This window comes from Myotis daubentonii, chromosome 9 (assembly GCF_963259705.1).
Source record: "Myotis daubentonii chromosome 9, mMyoDau2.1, whole genome shotgun sequence".
NCBI classification, from domain to species: Eukaryota; Metazoa; Chordata; class Mammalia; order Chiroptera; family Vespertilionidae; genus Myotis; species Myotis daubentonii.
Genome location: NC_081848.1, coordinates 23,912,691 through 23,935,397, shown reverse-complemented (window position 1 = coordinate 23,935,397; position 22,707 = coordinate 23,912,691). Strand labels below are relative to the sequence as shown.

Genomic DNA, 22,707 nt, shown 5'->3' with positions numbered 1-22,707 from the left:
TTCTGATCTGCTAAGGATACAGGGACGTGGTGTTCCTGTGCAGGCGGCTGAGCATTCGCTGGGCGGAGCAGGCTAATTTTCATCGGATTTTAGAGGGTCTCTGCCCACCTGCCCCAAGGAGATACAGTTCTTTGAGCATCTCACGCCGCCCCTTCACCTCCCTAGGGGTCCCTGCGGCCTTTCGCGCCGGACTCCGCTCAGCGCCCAGCCCAGGGGACGGTCCCTTCCCAGCGCCTCCGGTTAGGGCGACTGCTCAGATCTCCCCGGAGCGCGCGTTCCAGCAGACTGCGGAGGCGAGCCGGAGCGGCGGCAGGTGCCTGCGTCTCCGAGCCCGGGTGCAGCCCAGGGGCGCTGTCCGCCTCCCCCAGCCCCGGCCGCAGGCCTCTGCAGCCACCATCACAGGGAGGGAGGGTGCGCGGGAGGCGCGGCCTCAGGACGCGGACCCGCCCCCGCCGCCGGGGCCGCCCAGCCCGGCCCCCGCAGTGCGATCGCCCAGCCGCGCCTCGCCCGGTTCCGACTTCCCCTCCAGCCCCGCTCGCGCCTCGCTCCCGGCCGGCCACCCGTACAGCCCGCGCCGCCCGCCGCGCTTGCAGAGGCCGCCATGGGCCCCGCGCGCTGGCTGGCGCTGGGCAGCCTCCTCGCCCTGGGCGCGCCGCTGGAAGGCCGGCTGGTGGGCGAGGGGGACGCCGGCTTCGGCGAATGCGACCAGTTCTTCTACGCCGGGACCCCGCCCGAAGGGCTGGCGGCCGAGGGCCACGTGAAGATCTGCCAGCGCTCCGCGGGCACCGAGCGCTTCGCTACCCTGTACAGCACCGGGGACCGCATCCCCGTGTACTCGGCGTTCCGCGCCCCGCGCCCCGCGCCCGCCGGCGCAGAGCCGCGCTGGCTGGTGGAGCCGCAGGTAAGGGAGGTGGATCCCCAGCCCGGCGCTGGGCGGGGGGGGGGAGGCCCCCTGGGGCGCCTTGCCGCCACCGTGAGGGGTGGGACCGGGAAAAGCAGCCCCCACGCCCTCAGTGCCCGGGTCAGGAAGCCCGAGTTTCGGATCCACCCACTGCGCCCCTGTAGTCACAGCCTATCTCGCTCCTGTCATCGCCACCGCAGGAGCTCGGCGACATTCGAGCCCTCGCAGGAGCCGCAGGGGCCGGAGGTGGCTCTCTGTTTCGCGTAGACGCCTGCAGTGCTTCATTCATTTCCTGAGCAGCGAGGGGCGGGAGAGCCAGGCCGCCGACACCCTTCAGATGAGCGGGAAGCCTAGGCTGGGAGCTCACAGGCCTTGGTGCAGGGCATGGTCACAGTTTGGAGGCAGGGGGTGGGCCTTTTCATGCCCATTTTGCAAAAGAGGAGATCCAGGCTCAGGAAGAAGAAGAGGCCTGGAGAAGGGAAGACCGCCTGACTGGGAAGCTGGGCAGGTCTCTTGGCTAGAAGTTCACTGCCCTTTCTACTAGGGAAAGCTGACTTCTGCAGAGGCCGCCTGAGCCTGAAAGCCCTTCCCTTATGCACAGACATCCAGTAAATTCTATCTGAAGTTGTGTTGAGCAATAAAAGTATAGGCTTTTAGGAATGCAATGGGATAGTTACAAATAACATGGAAACATTGACTACCTCCAATTAATGCAAAGGACAAACCAGTTTTTCCTGACCCTTTATATCTGTATTACTTGGAAACCATGCCAACTCCCAGGGTGTTCTGTCACATTTGGGGAGGGTAACCAAACACTCCAAGAGGCCCCCAGAGGCCCTGCTGAACCCGAGAGCACATGCTGCCCCACCTCAGCTCAGCCAGCCTCTCTCTTCTCAATATATTTTTATTGATTTCAGAGAGGAAGGGAGAGGGAGGGAGAGCTAGAAACATCAATGATGAGAGAGAATCATTGATCAGCTGCCTCCTGCACGACCCCCGCACCCAGGTGTGCTCTGACTAGGAATTGAACTGTGACCTCCTGGTTCATAGGTAGACGTTCAACCACTGAGCCACACCGGCCTGGCTAGCCAGCCTCCCCTTTGGCCAGTTCTCCACCTCTCACCAGCCTCCCGCCTACCTCTGCACCTGCCCCAGCTGCCAAGGCCACCCTAGCTGACTGAGGAATGGAGCCACTCAGCCCGCCCATTCACGATGGCCTCAGCTGTGCAGGGAGGGCCACATGGGTGAACCGGAGACCTGATTTCAGGTGCTTCATTCAGAAGCCTGGAGTGTAATCTCTGTAATCGCATTCAGATATTTCTAGCTCTGAGAGTTTGCCCAGGTCTCAAGCAATCTGCACCTGTCTCCTTACCTTCTCCACCTCCATCCCATCTTCCTCCCCTGCTGATTGATGTCAGAACCTCTGAGATCAGGCATGTGCAAACGCCTTTGTAAATTGGGCACACTTCAGACATACAGTATCTAAAGTTATCTTGCCCCCCATTGCCCCCCCCCCCCAACCTCCTGTGCTCTCTCCGTATCCTCCAGCTCACTGTGCATTGTGATTGTGGGCCTGTGCAGAAAAGAGAAGATCTGGTCTTTACTCCTCGAGGATCTCATGGATGCCTTGGGAAGACAGAACATACATGCGGGGGTGGCATAGGAATGCATGCTAAACACATGTCAGCTTAATTCAGAACACATTTAGTGATCCCCTATTGTGGGCCAGGCACTTAGGGTACCAGGAGAATAGAGTGAGGCTCTTGAACTCAAAGGCTTCTCGGTCTCCAGGTGAAGTGTGCTGGGTGGATTAGTCCTTCCACGGACTAGCTGTAAACTTGGCAATAATTATAGGGTGGTTCTGAGAACTTAATGAGTTACTATAGACAATGTTCTCTGGGAGGTGCTGGCACCTGAGTACTAGGTTATTATGACATAAGCAAACCCCATAATGTAATAAAGCTAACCAAAGTCCTATTATGTTTAATCTGCCTTGGAGGTGACAGGGGAAAGCCTGGGGGTCAGGATGGCATTTGTGCTGTGCTTCGCAGGATGCAGCAGAATTCAGAAGGAAGGTCGCAGCAGGAAGGCATTCCAGAGCAGATTCAGGGATTAGTGATGAGCGTGGGGAGTGGTTGGAGCAGCTGTAAAGTGAGTGGATTACAGTCTACTCATGTGTCCAGGGGCATCATGGGATGGAGGGGTCAGGTGTGAAGGAGTAATCAAGGAGGGCTTAGGGAGGCAGCTGTTATTGAAGGAGCCACAAAGGAGCAGGGGTGGCAGAGAGGAAGTGGACAGAGCCTCACCCAGGCCTGGGCCTTTGGGGGTAGGGGTGGGTGGTGAGGAATGGGACTAAGGAGGTAAAAGAGATTGGGGAAGGAGGGGAAATAGTTCAAATGGCAGCTCTGGAGGTGAGTCATACAGCATGTTGGAGAAGTACAGGAGCCAGAGTTCTTAGCTGGGGAGGTCTGAATGGTCACAGGGCTGATGCCTCCCCCTGCGAGATGGGCTGTGGCCCCCCTCCCTCCTCCTTTCCCACTACAAGGACAGGTCCACAGGAAGTCAGGGGGGAGGGGGAGGAGGTGCGAGATGAGATGTGGGCAGCTCTGGAGCACACTGCAGCAAACCTGATCGCCCTCCCTGCGGCCAGCTCTCCAGGCCTGCCTCACTGCCAAGGTCCCCACTGCAGAAGGATGCCCCCCGGCTCCGTGTGGACTTCTGGCTGCCTCATAGCTATTTGAATACTGAGTCACCTGTGCCCACATCACCTTTGAATGAGCTCAGCATTACAGAGAGGCTGAGCAGACAGGGGAGGAAGAGGCAGAGACCCACGGAGCTGCAGGCTGGCCATTGGTAATGAGTCAGGCAGGGCTGCCCTGGCCCTGGGGCTCCTGAAGCCCATTCAGTAGCTCTTACGGCTGTCCTGCAGTTTCCCTTTAAAAAAACAACTCCTAAGTCGAAAACTGAGTCACTCTTGTGCTTTAAACCTTTAAAGAATCGGCTGCCCCACACCTACAGGACAGAGTTCACAAGGCCCCCATGCCCTGTCTCCAGCCCCAGGCTTGTTTCTCACTCCTCCCCATTCTCACTGGTTAGGTTCTAGCGTTGTCCAGCTGCCTCGAGTGCCTCTCATAAACCATATTGTTTACTGCCTGGCTTCTTTGCTCATGGTCATTCCTTTTGCCCCAAATGCCCTTTCCACACTGCCCCCATCTTGCTTCTGACTTCTCCCTCCCCTACTCCATCCTTTAAAACCGCCAAGGTGTCACCTCTTCCAAAAAGAATTGCCCACCTGAGTTAGGTCCGCCTCTCAGTGCTCCTATGACTTCTCTATTGTTGTGCTTACCACATCATTTTATTTTATTTTTTATATTTTTTTTTATTGATTTCAGAGAGGAAGGGAGAGGGAGAGAGAGATAGAAACATCAATGATGACAGAGAATCATTGATCAGCTGCCTCTTGCACGCCCCATACTGGGGATCGAGCCCACAACCTGGGCATGTGCCCTTGACTGGAATTGAACCCGGGACCCTTGAGTCTGCAGGCTGATGCTCTATCCACTGAGCCAAACCAGCCAGGGCGACATCGTTTTAGAATTACCTGCTTATGTGTCTGTCTCCCCCGTGTAAGCCCCTGAGGACTGCATTTTACTCATGCTTGTATTCCGAGAGCCTAGAATGTACAAAGCACTCAGTAACTATTGAATAACAATTTGATATTAGGGTCAATCAGGCAGTGAGTGAGAGGTTCAGCTGGAGCTTTTTTGGGGGAGCTTACTGCTTCAGAAGCTTGTCCTGTCACTGGCCAGCAGCCACTGTTACAAACACATTCCATGTGTGAAGCTGGAACCTTCCTCCGTTTACCCATCATTCCTAGCGCTACCCCAAATGATCTGGGTCTCTGCTCTGGATGACACCTCTTTAGTGTCAGACAGAGGAGCCCGTGTCTGCCCATGTTGGAGGAATTTAAATGGGATCTCTGAGGAACAGAATGAGAACTTTAAAATGAAGCAGAGAGCCCTAGCCAGTTTGGCTCAGTGGATAGAGCGTTGGCCTGCGGACTGAAGTGTCCCAGGTTTGATTCCGGTCGAGGGCACATGCCCAGGTTGCAGGCTTGATCCTCAGTGGGGGACGTGCAGAAGGTGGCCGATCAATGATTCATCGTTGATGTTTCTGACTCTCTGCCTTCCTCTCTGAAATCAATTTTATATATATACTAGGGGCCCGGTGCACGAAATTTGTGCACTGGGTGTCGGGGGGGGGGGGGGGGAGTGTCCCTCAGCCCAGCCTGCCCCCTCTCACATACTGGGAGCCCTCAGGCGTTGACCCCCATCACCCTCCAATCGCAGGATCGGCCCCTTGCCCAGGCCTGACGCCTCTGACAGAGGTGTCAGGCCTGGGCAGGGGACCCTCATTTCCCCCCATCACTGGTTCTGCCCCCAGCCCAGGCCTGATGCCTCTGGTCCAGGCATCAGGCCTGGGCAGGGGACCCCCAGACCCCTCTGATTGCTGGCTCTGCCCCTTGCCCAGGCCTGATGCCTCGGCCAGAGGCGTAGACCCCCATCACCCTCTGATCACCTGATCGGCCCCTTGCCCAGGCCTGATGCCTCCGCCAGAGGTGTCAGGCTTGGACAGGGGACCCCCATCTCCCCCCGATCACTGGCTCTGGCCCCCGCCCAGGCCTGAGGCCACAGGCCCAGGAATCATGCCTGGGCAGGGGACCCCCATCTCCCTCTGATCGCTTGCTCCACCCCCCGCCCAAGCCTGACGCCTCTGACCCAGGCTTCAGGCCTGGGCAAGGGGACCATCATATCCCCCCAATCCCCAGCTCAGCCCCCCACCCAGGCCTGATGCCTCGGCCAGAGGAGTTGACCCTCATCACCCTCCGATCACCAATCACCGGATCGGCCCCTTGACCAGGCCTGAGGCCTCCGGCAGAGGTGTCAGGCCTGGGCAGGGGACCCCCAGCTCCCCGTGGTTGCAGGCTCCGCCCCTGCCCAGGCCTAACGCCTCTGGCTGAGGCGTCGGGCTCGGGCAGCGGGGACCCGCAGCTGCAGCGGCCCCGCAATCGTGGGCTTCGCTTTAGGCCCAGGCAAGGGACCCCTAGCTCCCGGGACTGCCAGCTTCGACTGTGTCCAGCTCCCATCGCTGGCTCCACCCCTACTTCCTGCTATCACTGGCCAGGGCAGCAAAGGCGCCTGATTCTCCGATCATGGCTGGGGGGCAGGGCAAAGGTGGCCCCAGGGCCTCCTTTGCCCTGCCCCCCAGCTCTTAGCTCCCCTCTGGGTTTCCAATCACTGTCAGTGGCAGGGGGCTTCTTCCTGCTTTCCCTTTCGCCTCCCTGCATTGTGCCTACATATGCAAATTAACCGCCATCTTGTTGGCAGTTAACTGCCAATCTTAGTTGGCAGTTAATTTGCATATAGCCCTGATTAGCCAATGAAAAGGGCATCGTCGTACGCCAATTACCATTTTTCTCTTTTATTAGTGTAGATATATTTATTTAAAATGAAGCAGAGAAAACAGCTGCCTTAGGTTTTATGGTCACCTTTAAATTGAGAATGGGGAGAAGGAGAGAGGGAGAGAGAGAGAGAAGATGAGAAGAGAAAATGCGTTCCTGTTAGCTTGATGCCAGTGGTGTGGAGGTGTCCAGTCAAGATTCTAAGACTCCAGAGACCTGAGACCTGGGTCTGGTTTAGTACAGGGAGCCTCAAACCATTTAGTTTCTCAACTCCTTTCCGTTTAGTGGGAGACTTTGTGGATTAGGTGCCAGTGATGCCTTTCTAAAGTACATTGTCAATTCATGCCAACATATAAGACTATCGTTTTATAAACACAAATACCAGAAGTATCTGGCTTTATATTCCACTTACAATTATTTCAACTTACAAAAATACTGTGAGGTAGATAACATTTTCTTCATAGTAGAGGTGAGGCCCAGTGAGGTCATTTCAAATCTTAGTAAATGTATGTGAATCGTTGTCACAGCTTAGTTCTTGACCTTAAGTTCTTGACCTTTAATTTCCACCAGTGGCTTCTTGCTTACACACCCTGAAACTGTTAGACACACTGTCTAATTTATTCCAACATCGGGCCTCTTCTGATTGTGTCAGAGAACAAATAGATAGAAGACATCATACACTTAATTTTCTGTGTAGGGAATGCAGCAAATAGGATGATTCTGATTCTTCCTATTTAAGAGACTCGGGTTGAGGTCCCTGCTCTGCCCTTTACAGGCCACGTGACCTTAAAATTCTTCCAGTCCTATTTTTCTGACCTGCTCATTGAAGGTAATAACAAGTGTTAATTTCATAAAGTGGTTGTGACAAATAAACAAGATAATACATAAGCATGTAGCATAGTACCTGGAAAATGATATGGTCTTAGTAAATATTCACACGCATACTTTATTAAGGTCTTACTCTAAAAGGTGTTAGACATACACAAGTGTGCGCATACACACGCACACACAAATGAATGTTGGAATAGTGTCTCTGGCAATTCTACAAATCTTTCCTACAATGTAAAATAGCCATCTGTGGATCTTCTCAAATGTAAGGCGTGTGTCCCAGATTTGTATAACAGGTGCTCAGAAAGTGCGAGGTGGAGATTGACGGAATGGAAGATTGAGTGGATGGATTTAGGTAACTGAAAAAACAAAAACAAAACAGGCGCCAGAAATACCTCCACCCTCCCTGTCCTGATCAACCAAGAGGTGTGTTGTTACAAAACAAGCAGTGAGCAATTACATTCCAATCTATTATGCTGAGCCTGGGTCAGGCTGAGCACCTGACAGAGGAATCCCTGTCAGTCGCTCACAATTTCTTCTTTACTTGAGTGCAAATAGCAAACACACACACACACACACACACACACACACACACACACACAAAAACCCCCAAAACAAAACAGGAGGCACGTGGGCTATTCTTCATTGCATTTTTCTCCCTTTCTGACTTTTTATTTATCTCTGATTTCAGTGTTTCCATTTGATTTGCGATTATTTTCAGGAGCAAGTTAAGGTACTTGCCCTATACTGGCAGAACATTGCAGGACATTTTGTCCTGAGACAGTCCAGGGGTGGCAGACCTGCACCATTCTTTCAGTTCAGGCTTACATTTGGACAGTCCAGGAAAGGAACTATTGTTTATTGATTCCTACGAGGTGCAAAGGTCTTCACAAATTAACTCATTCATACAACTCCACGTTTTATAGTTACTATGCTCCATGTTTTATAGTTTAGGAAACTGAGCTTCAGAGCGGTTACATAACTTACCCAAGGTCAGACACTGCTGGATGGCAAAGCCTGGACTGAGGCTTATGGCTGCCCAGCCGCAGAGTTCTTAGCCCTCTTTCTTCTCTGTCCTGCTGCCTTCCAATCACAATGCCAGTGTTTTCTCCAGCTTCCAAATTGACTGACTAGATTTGTTAGTTTATTTTTTATTTGGCTGAATTAATCCAGTTCTTTGGATGATTTGTGGCTTTCCTTCTAACATACCATTCTGAAAATCCCACCTTCGGATTGCCGCTAGCTCGTTATTAGCTGATGGTGATTGAATGGTGCTTTCCTTGAGACATGAGGATTTTGTTCTTTGGGTTTCAGATTTCTCTTTCTCTTACACTGTCGGCTTGACAAGTGAAAATTGGAAAAAATAAGTCCACCCACTTGCCAGTAGCTGTCACTTCCTGTGGTCTGGTCTTGCTCCTAGAATTACTGTTAGCTTAAGAACGTTTTCTCCTTCAAGTTGCATATCATGTCTCCTGCTTGGTCACATGCCCTTTTGTTCCATAGAACCTGACATCTATGGCAGCGATAATTGGTTGCCTGCTGATATATCTATGTGGCCACTGAAAGGAAGGGGGAATAAAGAAGAAACCACCTCATAGGGTGAACCAAATAGGGAAGCACCACTTAGTATTCCAGTCATGCATTTACTTCCGTGCCTGAGGGAAGAGTGGTTCAATCAAGAGTCTAGCTGAGGGCATTTTATATTTTTAATCAAAACTGAAAATGAGGGCACACTTTGTTTTGCTGAGTAAACAGATAGCTGAATAGTGTTCAGAAATGTAAATTAAATGACATGTTCCCATTGGCTTGCACCTTAACTGTAAGGATTATGGTCTTGAGTTTTGACTGACCTTCAGTTGGCAGGACTACCTAATGCTTTCACAAAGCCCTGGAGCCTCCATTGGTTAATTCATCAACAAATGTCTATTCCAGGACCTGCTATGTGCCAGGCATTGTTCTGGGCCCTGGGAATAGGTCAATGACTCGGACAAAAATCCCTACTTTCATGGAGCTTAATATCTAATAGAGGACATAAGCGATAAGATAAATAAAAGGCATAGCTTAGTAAATAGTAGGAAGTACGAAGGAGAAAAATAAAGCACGGTAGAAGGATATGAGTTACCCAGGAAAAGGTGACTCTGTGTACAGACCCAAAGCAAGTGACAAAACCAGACATGCAGGTATCTGGGGGAAGGTTGTTCAGTAGAGGGAACAGCAAGTGCAAAGGCCCTGGGGCCTGCGTGTTCCTCCGTATTTGAAGAGGCCAGTGCAGCTAGAGAAGGATAAATGAGGTGAATGGCAGGAGATGAGGTCAGACAGGTGGGGCGGGAAATGGTAGATCTCGCCTCTGGGTTATATGTAGGAAATTTGGCTTTTACCCTGTGTGAGACAGGAAGCCACTGTACCAGCTTTGAGCAGAGAGTTTTGATGTGACCTGACTAACATTTGAATATCATCATTTTGGTTGCCACATTGAGAGCAGACTGCATGGGTTTCAGGACAGAAGCAGAGACCAGATAGGAGATTTCAATAATCTGGCAAGAGGCAATGGTGGCTTGGACCAGGTAATGGCAGTCTAGTTCTGGATTTATTTTTGAAGAAAGAACCAAGAGTCTTTGGGGTGAGAGAAAGGAAGGAGTCACAGATGACTCAAGGACTTTGGCCGGACGACTGGAAGAATGGCATGGCCATGAATAAGATGAGGATACTAAAGGGGAGGCCGGGGTGAGAGGAGCTAAAGTGTGAGATGCTTTCAGGTGTTCAATGGAGCTTCTAGGGCTCGCTGGGTACTTACCACATACTGGGCCCTGTCCTAGGCATTTCCCTCCACATGTAATCTCAGTCTTCACAACAACTGTAGGAAATAGGTGCTATTATTATTATCCTCCTCGGGCAGAGAAGGAAACGGAGGCACAAAGAGGTTCAGTTATTCCATTTTTTATGGAGCTAGGAAGCGGCGGAACTGGGGTTTGAACTCAAGTTGCCTGACACTAGAGAACATATGCAGCTGCCTCTGTTTGTTGTAATGTACCCTGCGAATCACAGAAGGACGCCTCAAGAAGTCGAATGAAAGTCACATTTATTGCAATCCGGGACTATGAGGGGTCATTCCCAAATCTCATAGTAACAAGACGGTCGCAGCTCCAGGGTTATATAGGCAAAAAATCACAAAGGTATTGATTACATCTCAAGGTTTGGAATGAGGAACCTGGTTTGCCAAAAAGCAGTTTACAGAAGCAGAGCAGCATGTTAATTATAGTTTTGGGTCTCGGGGTCACTGAATTGACAGAAACACATAATCTAGAGCCCTCGGGTCTGGAATGAGGAACCTGGGTTAAACTTAGGTATGTTATCTAAATTACAGTTTTGGGGTCTCTGGAACACTGAGTCAACAAGGATACATTAACTGGAGCCCTCTGACCTTGGGATAACTGTGCTGTCCTTCCCAGGTAAAGGAAAATGTGCTTTCTAAGACTAGTATAACCACAACCCATGGGATATTCACATTACAATCAATAAGGCATTTCATCGAATGGGATGATTTATATAATTCAGAAAGTCAAAATAACCTGTCCATTGTTAAACAAAGCAAATAGGTACCATACTTCGTGTTACCAAACCCATTACTGTAATAGGAGAACTCCTCTTTAGCTCTCCTGAATGAAGTTCCTCTTTCGAAAGGTCACACATCCATTTTCTAGGATTTTATAGAGCATCATAGCTCCATGCCCATGAGTGCCAGATGCTCACAGCCGCAGGTGTACCTTCGTGCTGCATTGGCTGAGGGTGCTGTTGCCGCCCTCTGCAATGTTGCTCTATTCTCGCCTGTGGTGAGCACGTCCTATGGTGGTTATGCTCTCAGACATTCTCCTTAAGGCACCAGCTTGGGGTGGAGGGGAATGGATCATCTAAAAACTCTGTCAAACAAGTATTGTCCCCTGGGTCACAGTGAGTGTGGTGGGAATAAGGAGGTGCTTGCACCTGTCGGGGTGTAGGCCTATTGCTGCTGGAGGTGGGTTGGGTACAGTACCTGAGCCCGAGGTGAGCCCAGCTCCTGACCAGGTACCAGTTGCCTGAGGGGAAGGAGCGGGCAAACCACACCCTACACAGACGCTCCTCTGGAGCAGAGATGTAGACCCACTCACCCAGCCTTCAGCCCAGTCCATTCAGGAGCCCCTCCCATGCACCCAGCCCGTGTCCCCAGGGAAGTTAAGTCAGTGGACAGCACATTCTGAAACTTAGCCCAGTAAAGCAGGAAGCCCCACTTTGGGCCAGAAGAGGGCCTTTGCTCCCACTCAGACCTCCCGGCCTCCTGAAAGTGCGGACATTCCCTTTCCCTTTATGACTGGTAGCAACCCGAAGTCCCTCCCCTGTGCAAGTCCTTATGTTGGAGGCGGTGGGAGTAGCACCAGGTGTCTGACCGGCGGGGTCAGACCAAACCCGGGCTCAGAACCTTGGAGCTTGGGTTCTGGCTGGGAAAGAATTCAGAGCAAGACCCAACTGTAAGAGAACATGTATTGGGTAAATTACAGAGGTAGATAAAGCAGTTCCTGGAAGAAATGGGCTTAGCAAACAAATTCCAGAGGTAAAGGAAGGGCCTTGGAGCTGGGGAGTGAGGAAGCTAATGGTAACTTGCCAGGGGGAGGGAAGGGAAAGGCAGTAGCTTGCTCCCAGGAGGTCCTCTGTCCTAAGGGTTTTAGGGGTATAGATTTTAGGGGAGGTCCCAGGGAAGATCTCAATAGAATATTCAGTAGTTTTCCAAGTGTGTGCTTTCAGGGTTGTGATCTCCACTGTTTGATTGATGGGGGTCAGTATTCAATGCAGCTGGTCCTGATGTCACCTGTGGCAGGTTTTGTTGCTTATCTGGGCCTGGAACTGAAATACAACTGAGGCCTAGATGTTATCTCTAGGGAGGAAAGGCCAGGGAGGGGGTCCAAACCGAATGATCAGCTGATCAGCAATATGCTAGGGGAGGGAAAGTTACCCTGGGGAGAGTTCCCACCCTGCAATTGATTGTCCATTGTTAAGCACCTGGAAATTTCCACCCTGATGACATTCTGTACCTGGCCCATCATTCTTGCTCTGTTTCTGTCTGTCTAACTGCCTACAACACTGACATCTGTCATAGTCCCAGGTCACCTGGCTTCCACCCAGCATGGTAAATGAGCCTTTGCTAAGTGTTTGGGAGATGGCAATGTTGGTTTCAGGAAATCTCCTGGCCATTATCTTAGTGTTTATAACTTCTTAGTGCAGAAGTTGACCCACACACATCACTTTGTTGAACCAACTGACCACGATGCATGATTGAACAGGGACCTTGTGAGGAAATGGCACTATTGATGTTTCTGGAAGATTGGGCATCCACCATGGTCTCAGTGTTACAGAAGACTGGAGAAAAACCAAGCAACATTTAGAGAAATGGAGTTACACTTTATTATTATTATGCATGGGCCCAGAGAAAAATGTCTTTCAAATTCTGTGCAAAAAACATGGAGGAAGCTTTCCCTTTTTATACTTTTTTTCAGTCCTTTGTCTCCCAAATATGGGGTTTTCCGGTTCCCTTTGCAAGTTCTTAAAGAGCCCTATGTGCTGGGGCTTTGAGACCTCAACCAAAGGCCTGGCCTGGCATCAGCACTGATAACTTTGTCTGGGGAAGATTTAAGGCCTCTCTAAAGTGGGAGTAAACAGGTCTTGCAGGACCAGACAATTAAAGGAGCAGTGACTAGATTCAGATTGCTAGCCCCCCAAAATGTCTCTTTTCCCCCATCATCAGGACACACAGAGACTTGGGGAAGGAAAGCAGAGTTTATGAGTCATGAAAGGCCTTTCCTCATTCTTGGCTGTCTCTACCACATCTGAACCCTGGTACCTATGATAACATCGGACAATTCCTTCACGTCCGAGTGGTCCATTTGGGATGATTGATGACCTTGCTTCTGCACCTCAGCTGGATGGACTTCACCCCTGCAACCCCTACCATCTGCATTCTTTTTTTTTTTTAAATCATTTTTTAAAATATATTTTATTGATTTTTTACAGAGAGGAAGGGAGAGAGATAGAAAGTTAGAAACATCGATGAGAAACATCGATCAGCTGCCTCCTGCACACCCTCTACTGGGGATGTGCCCGCAACCCAGGTACATGCCCTTGACCGGAATCGAACCTGGGACCTTTCAGTCTGCAGGCCGACGTTCTATCCACTGAGCCAAACCGGTTTTGGCAACCATCTGCATTCTGAGGTCCCAGCTCCCATCATCTTCGTCCAGCCCTCTCTGCAAAAGAGCTTCCTGCCTGGTTAGCCCCTGGGTCTCCCCTAGCCTTTCTCCACTGGGAGCCAGCGAAATCCTCTCCAAGCACTAATCCCATCAATGTCTCCCAATAGTCTCACTGGAAACGCTTGGAGACTCCCCACTTTCCTTCAGATAAAGATAAGCCCTTATCGTGGTCTCCGGAGTCCTTCCTGCTCTGTCTCCCTTCCCCCTCCCTGCCTTATCTGGTGTCACAGACCTTGTCAGGCTTTTACCTCTAGCCACTTTGGCTTATTTCTGAGTTTGTTTAAAAAAAAATTTTTTTTTTGGTTTAAATTTCCATCATAAGGACTTTGTACCTGCTATTTTTGTTTTTGTTTTATTGTCTTCCATGGTATTCCCAACCAGGTCAACCACCGGGAACACTCTCTAGCAGCATCAAACATACCTTTTTGTTGCTAGCATGTTGCAATTATACATTTATTTGTGTGACTAATTGACTTCCACCCAACTAGACTCCAAGGACCATGAAGGCAGGGCCCAGGGCTCTTGTTGCTCCCTATTGAACCCTCGTTGTCTAACTCAGGGGCCAATAAACTTTTTCTCTAAAGGGTCAAATAGTACATATTTTAGGCTTTGCAGGCCACATAGTCTCTGTTGTAACTATTCAGCTGGGCTGTTTGAGCACAGAAACAGCCACAGACAACACATAAACGAATAAGTGTGGCTGTGCTCCGAGGGAACCCTGTGAAAGCAGGTGGTGGGCTGGATTTGGCTCACTGGCTGTGGTTTGCCAGCCCCTGGTCTCACATGATGCCATCGCGTAGTACGTGGTTAATGTTGAGTGTTGAGCACTCAGCAAATATGGATTGAACAGTGACTGGGGAATTTGAGGGCTGTATCATCCTATTCCTATTATGGCATGGCAGCCCTAGATCTAGACCTATAATTTTCAACTAACCTTTTTGATGTGGTTGCGGTTGTCATTATTTATAACATTTAGGTTTTTTTGGATGATACAAGTAATGTACGCTTATGATAAAAAATATTTTGAGTATTTTGGAAGTATATAAAGAAAAAGATCTAACTTCTTACAGATAGTTTATGAGTGTATGTGTGTGTGTGTGTGTGTGTATGTGTGTGCTAACATTCCAGGAATTTCCATCATTCAGAGACACATATATGTTTGCATACCCTTTATTCTAGTCAACAAGTTTCAGCACATGCCTTTGGACTCTGTGCAGCCACATATAACAAGCTCAGAAACAACCAACACACCCATGGAGTCGGAGAGTTTATTTCATTTAGAAATAGAAGACCTAGGGATCTCGAATGCAAAGTCCAGTTCATCACATTTTCTTTCAAGTTTGTATCACATATTGCTCATGGGTGGCTTGAGATCATCCCGCCTCCTTTCCCCTTCCCGTGCTCCTGGGCAGAGGTCTTCTTTTCCTCTTACAGGAGACAGAGGCCAGGCAGTCACTGTCCGCCCAAAGTCACAAGGCCAGTAAGAGGCAGGGCCAACAGGTGCCTCGTTTCTAATCTGGTGTTCGATTTCTAATTCCAAGCCCTGCTGTTGTGTAGTCCATGTTTAGAGGAACTTGAAGAGGAGCCACATTCCAAACACCCAGGAGAAAAGTTAAAGAAATGGAAATGATTTTTTCTGAGGGCAGACTTACTAGCCTCTGTTATGCCCAGATTTCAAGATCCCCAAAAGCCCACCAGGGAGCCAGCTGAGTCCGATGAAAAAGCAAAGAGTCTTTATTCGAACTAGTTCGGCTCCCTGACCACACTCACCGACGCAACGGCAAGCCAAGTGGCAGAGAGAGAGAACTCTGTGTGGAGAGAGGTTTTATAGGGGGTTGGAGGAGAAAGGACTGTTGGCCCTGCCGATTGGCCAGGCGCAAGTCAGTGTCTCGTTACACAGGATGTGGTCATATCTATGGCGACTTCCCTTGGTTGTCATTGGTTAGTTTAAAGAAGTCCTGGGTGTGGCTAGCAGAGGCTTGGGCTTCTGGGAAGAAGCCTTGCTGAGCACATGGCCAAGGTAAGATGGAGGGCGTAGCCCTTACCCTGGGGCAAGATGGAGGGCGTAGTCCTCGCCCTTTCAGCCTCAAACGATATTTGCTACACAACATGGAGCAGATGCTGTCTCTTTTTTGCTTAAGAAGATATAAACTTTAACACTTACGAAGGGTTTAGGTTGGAAGCAAAGAAACCATTTCCTATAGAGAGAGTTATTATGCCGTGGAAAGGGTCTGAGGGCTAAGGCCCCTTCTCAAGTGATCTTTTTTTTAAAATCTTTATTGTTGAAAGTATTACTTATGTCCTCCCTTTCCCCCCCATTGACTCCCTCCAGCCCGCTCCTATAGTGATCCTTATAGCGAAGGGTAAATTTTGGAAAAAGGCTGCCTGTATAGCTGTAATCTTGTGTGGAGACAGGCTAGGAGCCCTTCCCAGTTTTCAGGTAGAGGTGAGTCCATAATCGAGATGACAGTGGTGTCTTGCAGGCTGCAGTTCCGTGCCCAGGTAGCTCACTGACTAGGCTTGTTACGGCTGTTGCTTTTGCTGCTGTTAATATTGGGTACCATTCTGTTCCTCCAGTCCGGACACAGGCCAGTGCCTGCGTGTTTCCTCTCATTCATTTACATAATAAATGTGGTCATAGCCAATCAGAGACAAGAGTTTATCATAAATGTGTTCTCTTTTCTATTAATAAATTGGGTTTAAGAGGTAGACATAGAATTACAGGGATTTTCAGTGACAAGAACAAGCTGCCCCTGTTTATTATCTGTTCATTCATTTATTCATTCCTGATCAGCAGATCTAGACAGTTAGCATAGCATAGCAAAGGATGAGTAGTCAGACGTCTAGGTGCTGATTGATACTCTTATCAATATTGTCATTATCATCAGCAGCAAAACCATTTATTGAGTTCTCAGGACTAAGCCAAGAAATAGAGTCTAAGACGTGGTCCTGGAGCAAGGCCCCGCCCCTGACTGCGGGTGTCCTGTTTCTTACTTGGGAAGGCAGATCATGACCAGGAGTGGTTTACTTACCTCTCTCTCATTAGACTATTAGCTCTGAAGGGGCAAAGACAGAAACAGAGAGGTTAAGAAATGGGTTTTGTAGAGAGGCAACATGGGGTTGTGTCCCAGCTCTGTCACTTACCAGCTGTGTGACCTTGGAAATATTACTGAATCCCGTGGTGCTTAGTTCCCCATCTGTGGTGTGGAGCTAATAGATTGTCCCTATTCTGCAGAGGAGTTAGGACGATGCAGTATGGCAGTGTGTTCAAGAGGCACTCTGCATTGTGTCTGAGCACACCATACAAATTCATTAAGTATGTTGAGTAAACAAGTAACCTTTGCTATACCTGCCTTGGAGGTCACCAGAATGAAGGTTACCAGGCTTCTAGGTCTGACCCTATATTATTTCTGAAATGGGTCCTTGGTCCATCTGGGAAAGAGAGAGGTCAGACTCCCTCAGTGGCCAAATAGGAGAAGAAAAAGGCCTCACCAAGCGACAGATGTAGTACATCCGGTGCTTTGCCAATGTTGTGCCCACCTTTAGCAAAAAGAAGGGTCCCAGTGCCAGCTCTGAAGACTTTTGTGATCCTGGCTTTTCTCTAACAAAACCCCTTAGCCTTGTCAGAACAACAAAAGTCCCCGTTCCTGCTCCATTGCCACCTTCCCTGTGACTGGTCTCAGCTTTTTCTCTACGTTCAGTTGCTTCTGAACTATTCTCTATGTTACTTTTTTTTCCTGATACATTCTCTGAATGTGGTAGAAGTTCTTTCTCTCTGTCCCATGGGGCATCCCTCTGATCTGTCCTCAGACTTCTTGGACCACGGCAGCCTTGTATCTTCATTTGTTCCGAGATTTAATCCAGGTGTCTAGAAGGTTCCGTGCCTACAAGGTCCCTGCCCCAATTCCCACAGCGGGCTTAGTGAGTTCTCATAAGAACAGGGCTGTTGTTTCAGGCTTGTTGGTGCATGAATCATAAGCTTACCCAACCTTATTCGGGTGAAGGGCAGGGCAGTGTAGGAACAGGCCCAGGAACAGATACAGAAAGGCCTCAGAGGAGCCAGAGCTGGGAATCGTCTACAAACCAAATGGTCCCACTTAGTCTCCAGGGTCCTTCTCCCACCTTCTGTCTTTTTTATTTTTCTTTTTTAATTTAACGTATTTTTATTGATTTCAGAGAGGAAGGGAAGGAAGAGAGAGAGAAACATCAATGATGAGAGGGAATCATTGATTGGCTGCCTCCTGCACACCCGGACCAAGCCTGCAACCCGGGCATGTGCCCTTGACTGGAATCGACCCCGGGACCCTTGAGTCCGCAGGCCAACGCTCTATCCGCTGAGCCAAACCGGTGAGAGCATCACCTTCTGTCTTCTACCTGCTTTCTCATGACCCATCCTGGCTGTCAACCCTAAACAGCACCGAGCAACTCTCACACCCTGACTCTTGTCAGTCGCTGAGTTTCTTAGATAGAAAACCTGAGAGAGTCATCTGGTTGGTTGCTGGCTGGATTGGCTGTCCCTTGGTTGTGACTGGCAAGGCAAGGAGTGCTTAGGTAGGGTCATGCAGTAACAAGTGCTGCTCTTTCAGAAGTAGTGTCAGAACTGCTCAGTTAAGTCAGAAGTAAAAGTTGACTGTGGCACATTGATTGACAGGGGCTGGTATACCTGGCGGTTGGCTGGGGGAGCCCAGAGTGGGCAGCCAGATTAGACTACTTGAGGGACCCTTTCTGTGTACCATCCATGCACGTAATCCTTGCTACCCATGCCCTGAGGCAGCTGTGACTGACCTCTCAGGATTGGGTGAGTTGGGTTCTTGGGAAAGATCTCACTGTAGCTGTATCCTGGCAGGAAATAGATGGAACTCTCAAAGAGTTGAATCAATAGAATTGAATGAAAAAATGATTTCTAGAGAATTAAGGGAGTCAGCAAGATATGGTGAAGCACCTAGGGCCTAGCCATCACAAGAAGCTGTCGCTATCCCTGGTCTGTGGGGTGAGGGGAAGCCTGGTGGGAGCCATGATGACAGAGAAACTCAGCCAGAGCCAGAACTGCAGCAACCAGGTGGGGAGGAAGCAAGGGAATAAGTACTCTGGCCTCTTCTTCCCACCCTCTTGTTGGCTATTCCAGTCAGAAGCCAGAGGGCAAGAGAGCTCAGACATGTGGTCCCTCAAAGTCAGCCTCCTGGGATACAGAGGAGGGAAGAGAAGAGTGGAGAATGGATCTGGGAGGCCAAAGGAGACCGCCCAGCACAAGAGCTGTGAGGTTGAGGCCCAGCCTTCGCATCCAAGTAGAATGCAAGCAGCAGAGAGGAATGGTGAAGGCATCCCCAGCCGCTGATGACCTGGGCGGCAGTAGAGAGAGAAGCAGGGAAGCATTTACATTATAGCCATGTAACTGACACGGTTGGGACAGGCATTGGCCTGTTTTGTTGAAGATGAAGGAATAGTTGAGAGAAGAGGCGGGGGGAGTGTGGGGGGAGGGTCCCATTTACATGCCAGTTGATCATTAACCAGGATGTTATTGAAGATGTTAGAGTAGTGAGATACGCTCAAAAGAGTATAAATAGCCAAAAATAGACTTTTCATACCACATGAGAATAAGGCAGGAAATCCATGTTTACATTTTTATGATCAGAATACTAGCTGCTCTGATAGATGGAGGACCCAGTTGGCTCTATATTTTGTTCTCTCCATTATCATTATCACAGCTCTTGCAATTTGGGGATAATACCTCTCACAAAATATGGATAGTTTGACTACACTAAGCCCAGCTGGGGTATTATCAAAGATGATTTGCACATTTGTTTTTCAGTGTGGGGTTCCTGGACCCCCTGCATCAGTATCACTTGTGGGGGGGGGGAGTTGAAAATGCATTTCTGAACCCCACTCCAAACCTAGTGAATAGACCTTGTTTAAGGACACATAACTGATTCCTTCTAGTGGCTGTCTAGGCAGGGGCTGAACTCCAGCAGAACGATAAATAAAAATCTGATAAAGATCTAGCCCAGCCGGTTCTTAATTTAGAATCATCTGGAGAACTTTAAAAACATCCTGATTCCCAGCCCTGATCCTACCCCAGAGGTTCTGATTTAACTGGTCCGAGGTAAGGCCCGGAGTATTTTTGTTTTTAAGCTTCCAGGTGATTCTGATGGGCAGCCAGGTCCAAGAACCTCTAAGCTTGTCTGAACTCCGAAGGTGGAAAAATGAGAAATGGAGACAGCCCCACTGAACCGAGCGGCTTTTCTGAGTTCTGCCCCACGCAGTTCAAGGCTGAGAATAATTGCGCTGGAAAAGAAAGTAGCGTCCAGAGTGGAAAAAGAAAGTGAGTAAGGAGGAAGGAAACCAGAGAAGGCCAGGGATGATGTAACCTGAGAAGGTGCCGCAGGTCTGGAAAGGCCTTAAAGGAGTCCGCACCTCTCTGAGGCTCCCAGGAGTTGGAAACTTGGAGCTTTGTGTGAGAAGAGCAGTCTGAGGCGTCTCATGGGAGGGTGTTGGCCTCAAGGCCGCCCGCTGCCCTCCTTCCAGCTTCCCTTGTATTGCTAGTGTAGGTTTGGTGCATTTTTTAAATCATTTCACCCCCTTTTATTTATTTTTTTAATTTTCAAGAAAAAAACCCAAACCCACAACAGTCTGAAATGGAAATGGAATAAATGGGCTGTCATTCTCTCTCCTGTTGCATCATCTTCCAACGCAGGAGGACTCAGCCATTCGTCTTTGCATCTCTGCGGTTCACCCAACTTGCTGAGCACCTAAGGCAGCGAGCGGTTCTCAACCTGTGGGTCGCGACCCCTTTGGGGGTCGAACGACCCTTTCACAGGGGTCGCCTAAGACCATCGGAAAACACATATATAATTACATATTGTTTACAGTAGCAAAATTACAGTTATGAAGTAGCAACGAAAATAATTTTATGGTTGGGGGTCACCACAACATGAGGAGCTGTATTAAAGGGTCGCGGCATTAGGAAGATTGAGAACCACTGACCTAAGGCGTGAACATCCCAAGGAGAGCTGCAGTGCCTGTTCTCCCAAAGGCTGGAGGTGCGAGTGGCCTGGGGGCCCAGAGGGAAGCTGATTCATGGGGGTGAGGGGGTGGGGGTGGGGGGGTGAGCAGGGTCCGCCTGAGTGCTGAAGGGCTGGTTGGGAAAGGAAAGAAGCCTGCATTTCTCTTTAGAAAAAGAAAAAATCCTTCTAATTCTTCTATAGCCATTTCTATCCCCAAGAGGATAAGGAATATTTTGGATGACAAGCAGGGAGGATTTATTTTTTTTTAAATGGGTGGGTCAGAACTCTGTTTATCCCTTCTCTGAGAGCTCCAAGGTCTCCTGGTTTATTCCTCACAGTGCCCTTCACCCGCTCTGTGGCCCCAGCGGCCTCCCGCTGCTTTTCGGAAAGGCGGCTCTTCCCTGGTGCTGGGTGTTTTCTGTGGTGAGTGGATTCTCTTAGGACTCACCCAAGGCCTCGGATCTAGCTCATTCTAATGCGTGCCTCTGTGCAGAGGGCCTGTTTGCACCATCCAGCTCCAGCCCTGCTAGGATTGTCTGATGATCTGACTATCAGCTACTCTCCCCGTGTCTTGTAAGGAGGGGCCCTCCCCCCATCTGATGTTGGGCAGTGGGTGATAGCATCTCTGTAATGTTCCTGTGTGGATCGTAGTTCAGAAAACTGTGAACAGGAACAAAACTGGAACATCCACTGTTCGGCTCATCTGATTATTTAACTCTTGTTGAAAATAAAACAGACCCCAAGGGACATAGCTTCTCTCTCCCGCAGGGTTACAGGAGTTCACTAGGTTGTCTCCTGATCTCAGGATCTGGTCTGAATCATCCTGCATCTGCTTGTCTAGCCTCAGCCCGAGATTCTCCAGGGAAGGAAACGCCACCCTTCCTGAATCATTGCAGTTTCATAAGCATTTTGATGGTTTTTCTTGATGACCACCTTTTCCTGGGGCAGGTCCTGGAGCAGGTCTAGAGGACAGCCCAGCTCATTCTCTCGGGAGCCTTTCTGTCTTTGCACATCTGCACACCAGAGGAAATGAGATGTGCATCAGAAGATTGTTGTGGAGGTCAAAGGGGATCATTCAACAAATACTTCCTGGTTGAGGGCCATCATAACAGGTACAGGGAGCAGAGATAATAGGTACTGGCCCCGATCTGATCCTTCATTCAGGGGGACAGACAGGTGAACAAATGTAGTTTCTCTGCCTGGCAGACTTCTCCCCACGTTGGTGGTCAGCCTGCCTTTGGTGTCCCACACTCAGCCACCCCTCAGCAGCAGGGTCACACCTGGCCCCTCCACCTGCCAGCTGCTGACCTGCCACTCCTTCTCTCCAGCCTCCCCCTCCCCACGTCCCCTGAGCTTGTCTCGCGTCTCACCTGCACTTGCACCCGCTCAGTCTCTTTGCACTAGCAGTCCCTTTAGCTGTCACCTGCAACCCCTTCCCTTGCCCACCTGGACGCTGAGGTCAGGCACTTCAGCTGTTTGCGGTGACAAGTTTGTCCTCTGCACCTGTCCCGGGACTACCAGTCATTGTTGTGGGTAAATTAAATACCAAACTGCAGCCCTGGTCTCAGCAAAGCTGGCCGGCCCCATTAATCCTGCTGGGCCTTTGTGGGGCCTTTCTTTCTTTCTTCTTGTGAATTCCCTGGCACAGTGACCTCCGGAGGCTGGCACACCATCCCTGTTCTTCGTACGCTCTGCCCACCATGTCCCCACTTACAGCAGAGAAGCTGACCACTGCTGCCCTGAGGACTCAAAGCTGCCCTGTGTCCCCCAGGCACCCTCTCTGGCCTTCTCCGAAGAGGTTCCCTCGTGCCAGGCCCACTCTCCTCCACATGCTCCCAGTGTCATTCCCTTTGCTGACCTCCTCCCCTTTGTCACTGCTGCGGTCACAGCTTAGCAATCAGCAAACGCCTGCCAAGAACCTACCACATGTGATTTAGGCAGACAGAAGTACAAGAGATGATCTGGCCAGTAGTTGAGCCTCGGTCTATGAACCAGGAGGTCACGGTTTGATTCCCAGTCAGGGCACGTGCCCAGGTTGCAGCTCCATCCCTAGTGTGGGGCGTGCAGGAGGCAGCCAATCAATGATTATCTCTCATCATTCATGTTTCTATCTCTCTCTCCCTCTCCCTTCCTCTCTCTCTAAAATCAATAAAAGCATTAAAGAGAGAGAGAGAGAGAGAGAGAGAGAGAGAGAGAGAGAGAGCCCTAACCGGTTTGGCTCAATGGATAGAGCGTTGGCCT

At 49.9% G+C, this 22,707-nt stretch overlaps 1 protein-coding gene across 2 annotated transcripts in view; it reads left to right on the top strand.

The window, feature by feature from the left end:
* Positions 1 to 398: 398 nt before the first annotated feature.
* Positions 399 to 22,707, top strand: part of ENDOD1 (endonuclease domain containing 1) — a 37,977-nt gene continuing 15,668 nt past the window's right edge. The window contains exon 1 of one of the 2 annotated variants that reach the window (XM_059708108.1): positions 399 to 901. In XM_059708108.1, coding sequence (XP_059564091.1) covers positions 602 to 901 — 300 coding nt within the window. In that variant the 5' untranslated portion in view covers positions 399 to 601. Of the gene's footprint in view, positions 902 to 13,058; positions 13,164 to 22,707 lie in introns of those variants that run through there. The other variant, XM_059708109.1, reaches the window with a different exon arrangement.